The following is a 5,681-nucleotide window of genomic DNA, read 5'->3' on the forward strand; positions in this document are numbered from 1 at the left end:
TTCCGGCCTCCCCAGTTTCTAGTTGGGTTGAGGTGCCGCGGCCGGGTGCCCCCTCCGCTCGGGGCTACCGAACTGACCTCTGACCCCGGAAGTGAACAAGATCTTGGGACCCCCTTAGCATTCTTGGGTGCCTGGTGGGCGCCGCTCGGGCTGGCTCCGACCCTCCTACCCGCGGGTTCTCCCGGCTGCCTGGGCCCTTCACCCGTGGGGTCCGCTGCCCGCACTCCCCCATTCCTGGGCTCTCCGACCCTCGGGTTCCCCCGGCTGCCTGGGCCCTTCACCAGTGGGGTCCCCTGCCCCTGTCCCCCCATCCCTGGGCCCCCCAGCTGCCTGGGTCCTTCACCTGTGGGGTTCCCCACCCCTGCCCCTTACCTAAGCTCCCTCTTGCCTTGGCTCCCCTGCCCCCCAACCCTCCTGCCTGGGTCCCCACTTGCTTGCCCCCCCCAGTCCTGCTCCCCTGCCCCCACTGCACTAGCTACTCTCTCCACAGGGTCGTGCTTTCCCACCCGCGGTCCCCCCTCACCACTGTGCTGACCACTACCCTTCTTGGGCCATTCACCTCACTGAGCCTCCCCTCTCCTGGGGTCCCCATCTGCTGGGCTGCTGTTCAGTGGCAACAAGGCAGGTGCCAGCCTGTTCCCCAGGGCGCCCTCTCCTATGCCCTCAGTTGGTCCCACCTCTACTTGAGGCAGTCCCCTCCACTGGAGAGTTAGCTCCCTGCCACCCTACCTCCTTCCTCAGCCCCTCCACTGTTTAATTGTAATTTCCTTGTGACAGTGGAGACCACCCCTCTCCGGCAATCATAATGGCATGAACGGAGTGGCGGGTGGTGAACGTGGAGGGAGAGAGGCGGCTTGTTGCCGGGGAGAGAGAAGAGCACCCCGGATGGCTAGTGAGACTTCACAGCAGCGGTAGCTGAGGGTCTCACGTGTGGGTGTGTGAGGTGCCCATCCCCGCTGGAGGAGTGCAGCCTGGTTTAACGGAGAGAGGGGTGGGGTTGGTGTTTGGGGTCCCAGCCTGCGGATCATGGCCTTCAAGTTGCCTTGATGAAGGATATTACAGGTGCAAGCTTGGCAGTCACGTTCCCTGAGCAGGAGGAACGGGCGGAGGGGGAGGAGGAAGAGGCACCGCCGTGGCCATGGGCTCGCAGGTGCTGCAGATCCTGCGCCAGGGCGTCTGGGCCTCGCTGACGGGCGGCTGGTTCTTCGATCCCCACCAGAGCACCTTCTCTAACTGCTTCCACCTCTATACCTGGATCTTCCTGCTCACCTTCCCTTTCCTGCTCTACATGGTGAGTCCACCTCAGGCCCCTCACTGCAGACTTGGAGTTAGGCTCCTGACACTAGTGCCACTCGTGCATGTCACTCTTGGTAACCTGGGGTGTGGGGTCCTGGCATTGATGCCCCAATTTGGGGTCCTGCGACACCTGATCTTGCATTCATGCCCTGGCATGATTTAGCATATGTATTTCAGTAGGGCTTAGTGCTCTGACCAGGGCCCCTGTTGTTCTGGGTGCTGTAAAGACACCCCTCACTGAGGTTGCCCCCTGCCCCATTTGTGCACAGACAGGCTGTCTGTACTGAAGAGCTCCCAGTCTAAGTAGGCAAAGGGTGGGAGGGGAAATTGACGCACTGAGCAGTGAAGGATGTGGCCCAAGGTCACCCCACAGGTCAGTGGCAGAGCTGGGAGTAGAACTTGTATCTTTCTCATCGTGCCTCCCTGGCCCTGCTTTGCACTGAGCTGTTGCTCTGTAATGTAGGGCCTGATCCCCAGAACTAACTCTCCCCTGGAGATGAGCTCCCCTCACCACTGAACTTGGCACAGAAATTAGAAGCAGCGTGGGGGACTCTAGGCGAGAGGGGACTCTCGGTCCCTTGTTGTCACTGGGGCCCTGGAGTTCTGAGCCTTTGGTGGAGGGGGTGATTGGCATGTTGGGGTTCAGAGAGGGGTGATGGGTTTGTGTGTGAGGGGTTGGAGTGGAGTGCAGGATGCCTGTATTCAGTCCTGCCCTGCCTCGGTGTCTCACTTTCTTCATCTGTAAAATGGGGAGATGATCCTACCTTTGCCTGTTGTTGTGAGCTCTCTGGGGCAGGGACCACCTGTCACTGCGTCTGCGCAGCTCCTAGCACAACAGAGCTGCAGCCTTCAGTTGGAGGAGGGGGATCTGTGCAGTGGTGGGGGGCTCTGGTCATGATTGGGGGTAGGGATCCAAGCAGCACCCAGCACAATGGGGGCCTCAGTCTCAGTGGGGAGAGGAGTCTGTACAGTGCCTGGAGCCATGGGTGGAGGGGGGCACAGTCTTGGTCAGGGGGTCCTTGCCCGATCTCTGCCTAGGGCAGTTGAGTGGTCTGTGTGGCATGAGGGTGCCCCTGATCTTGGCAAAGAGCAGTAGAGGGGTCCAGGCAGCTCCTGGTGTGACCAGGGTGCCCAATTTCAGTTGGAGGCTGGCGTGCTATGAGCATACCCGCTGAGGAAGAGAAGGCTTGAGCTTGGAAGCAGTTCGTAAGCGCAACCGTAACACAAACAAATAATGACAAGGCCTTGCTTGAGCTGCTGTTACAAGTGATGCCCGAGGCAGTGAAAACTGAGAGAATCAGAGCAGGCCTGATACCGGCCCTCCGAATGCCATTCCCTGCCCTGTACCTGCACTGATTGAAATAGCCTAGCTGTGAAAAGGGCATTGGAAGCTACTTTCACTCCTCTGACCCAAGGCTCGGGGTGGGGCAGGTGGAGGGCATGTGGCAGATGCTGCAGGGGAATGTTTGTAGCCAAAGAGAACAGGGGGATATTTTGTGAAACTCGCACAGTTTGTATTGGGGACAGGGTGCTGGGCCATGGCTGGGGCTCCTGGCACTGTGGTGTTACGGGTGGTAAATAAAAATCAGCTTCACTTGAGTCAGGGTGCACAGTGTTGCACACCAAGTCGGTGGGCAGTGCTGGGGATAGAACCCTGCTGTCACCCACTAGGCTGCACTGCGCTCCCAGCACCAGCGATAAAACCCAGGAGTCCTGTGCGTGAATGTCCCTTGGCAGCTGAAAACACTTAAACACTATCTCAACAAGCAGCTTTAATGGAGGCAATGGCAGAGAAAGCGACCCAAACACTGCTGCCCCGGAACTCTGTTACCAGCTTCCCCAAGGGGCCAAGAGACTGGGTGTATAGAGCCCATGTATTACAACCAGAAGTGTTACCCAGTGGTTGGGGGTAAGGGGGAGGGGTTGGGAGGCAGGACTCCTGCATTCTATTTCTGCCTCTGGGAGTGGAGTGGGGTTCAGTGGTTAAAGTAGGGCTGGGGATGGCTGGGAGGCCAGGTTCTTTCCCTGGCTCTGGGAAGAGAGTGGGGTCTAATGGTTAGAGGGGAGGAGGAGGAGGGCCTGTGAGGACTCCTGGGTTTAGCCTGACAAGTCATGGTCAGTGCCTGAGTTTCTGTGTAGCAGGCGAAGTAGGCTGAGGTCCCTGGTGGAGAGCATGGTGGCCCCCTAATGCCCCGATTGGTGCTAACCCCGTGCTGTCCCGTCTTTCTCTGCCAGGTGCTGCCGCCCAGCATGCTGGTAGCCGGCGTATATTGTGCGGTTATAGCCGTCTTCTTCACCACCATCAAGACCATCAATTTTCGGCTGCACACCATGTTCGACCAGGGCGAGATTGTGGAGAAGGGCGGCTCGGTGCTGACTGATGGGACCAAGGCTGAGGAGGGCACTGCAGGGGATGACAGCAACCTGGCCAGGTGGGTCTCCAGCATCTGGGGTGCATGAAGGGGAGAGCAGTGAGGTCCAGGGATGTTTGTACAGGGATCCTTCACCTCGTGCTAAGATACAGTTGCCTCTGGGGTGGGGTGTGGGGGCTGTTTATACAGGGATCCTTTACCTGACATGGCGATTCAGGTGCTTCTCAGGTTGGCTAATTGTGTGTGTGTGTGTGTGTGTGATTGATATATATCTATATCTATATATATAGATATATAATCAGGCATTGGGGGCCTGTTGCTCTGATCCGGGACAGCAGATCTGTTCGCACTGCTCTCCTCTGTGCTTGCGTTAACTGTGCTCAACCATCAGTGCATGTCCATGCAATGCTCCCTCCCTCTCTCTGCAGAGACCCGGGTGGGGGAGTCGAGATGACAGTGTTCCGGAAAGTCAGCTCCACGCCCCCGGTGAGATGCAGCTCCCAGCACTCAGTATTTGGTTTCAACCAAGTCATGGTGAGTACTGGGGAGATCCTCTGGGCTTCCTGTTGCCTTCCTGGCTGGGAGGTGCCCATTGGCGATCCCTCGTCCTGGGAGAGCTGGGTTTCTACAACCTTCCCCAGCCCAGGGAGTTGAGGAGTGTGTGTGTGTGAGTGCTGGACAAAGGGTCCATGTACAACTAGCCCCTCTGCCTCATCCCAGAGGTGGCTGCATGTGAGTGGTGGGTGTTGGGGGTGGAGAGTCCTCTCTAATTTATAAAGCACTTTGGCTCTTTGGGGTGGGGGGAGGGAGAGTTGTCTTTCCTCACCCCAGTGCAATCAGTGAGGTGCCTGGCCCTCCCACAGCCACTGCTGCAGGCTCTTTGCAGCCTGAGCCTGGCGTTTGGGTCAGTTACGCTTGCATCAGGGTTTGCGGTGGCTGCCCTGCAGCAGGGAGTTTAGAAAACCCCGTCCGTGCCCCGCAGGCCCCATCGGTGCATCAGGAGGGCTGGGCGTTGGGCCCTCTGCAGTGAAGGGCTCTCTTGGGCCTGCCTGGCTGCGGACATTGGCATGTAACCCCCTGACTGATTCCCCCTCGTAGGAGCTGCTGCCCCACTTGGAGGACGCGGGAGCAGTGAGAGGTGAGTGGGTGGCAGGCTCCCTGCCCCCAGTAGCCCAGCTGGCCCAGTGCAAATGTTTTGCCCCCCACCAGGGTCCCTGACCCTTTGGGGAGCCTGCCCTGGGCTGCAGCTGTGGGAATTGCCCCCTCCAGGGTGTTCCCTGATTGCCTTTTGCTGCTTAATATCCTGCCTTGTCCCTCCCCTGGCAACCAGAACCACAGAGTTGGGGGTGGATATTCCATTGACTCCCCTGCCTTGGGGCCAGACTGGAGCTAGGGTCCCCTAGAGGGGAAAGGCCTTGTATCCTCTTCTCCACACCCAGGCTGTCCCCCAACCCGGGGGCTGGATCGGAGGCACCACCCCCTAGAGGGGAAAGGCCCCATGTCACATTCCTTGAGCCACCTAGACCAAGGTTTCCCAAAGAAACTCAGACTTGCAGGTACCCAGGGGGTGCAGCTGCAACATCTGTATATTGGAGCCCCTTTAAGGTGACTTGAGCCCCACTAGTTGCTGGATCCATTGTGGATATTGAAGCCCTACCCCTGACCCCACTGCCTGAGGTGGGAACCCGGCGGTGCCCTAGGTGTCTCTAGCCGGTGATGTAAGGTGGGGAGAGGGCAGCAGTGTAGGCGATTCAGGGTGGCTTGGGGGTGCGAAGGGAGTGGGGAAGGCAGGTCTCCCCTTGGGATCAGCAGCCCCTGCACTCCAGTAATGCCTCCTTCCCTCTCCATTCGCCCTTCAGACATCAAGGAGCTAGTGCGGGAGCAGGGCAGCAATAACGTCATTGTCACCTCGGCGGACCGCGAGCTGCTCAAGCGTGGCTCCCAGGAGAACATCAGTAGGTGCCCTGCATGGGGGGTGGGGGGGCTGTACAGCCTGGGGGGAGCCCGGCTCCC

The 5,681-nt window shown here is 59.0% G+C and overlaps 1 protein-coding gene across 1 annotated transcript in view; it reads left to right on the plus strand.

Moving 5' to 3' along the window:
- The first annotated feature begins 317 nt into the window (after positions 1 to 317).
- Positions 318 to 5,681, plus strand: part of PCNX3 (pecanex 3) — a 26,922-nt gene continuing 21,558 nt past the window's right edge. The window contains exons 1-5 of the mRNA XM_026650387.2: positions 318 to 1,291; positions 3,532 to 3,728; positions 4,097 to 4,202; positions 4,767 to 4,806; positions 5,528 to 5,623. Coding sequence (XP_026506172.1) covers positions 1,139 to 1,291; positions 3,532 to 3,728; positions 4,097 to 4,202; positions 4,767 to 4,806; positions 5,528 to 5,623 — 592 coding nt within the window. The 5' untranslated portion in view covers positions 318 to 1,138. The remainder of the gene's footprint in view (positions 1,292 to 3,531; positions 3,729 to 4,096; positions 4,203 to 4,766; positions 4,807 to 5,527; positions 5,624 to 5,681) is intronic.

This window comes from Terrapene carolina, unplaced genomic scaffold (assembly GCF_002925995.2).
Source record: "Terrapene carolina triunguis isolate 2854851 unplaced genomic scaffold, T_m_triunguis-2.0 Scaffold89, whole genome shotgun sequence".
NCBI classification, from domain to species: domain Eukaryota; kingdom Metazoa; phylum Chordata; order Testudines; family Emydidae; genus Terrapene; species Terrapene triunguis.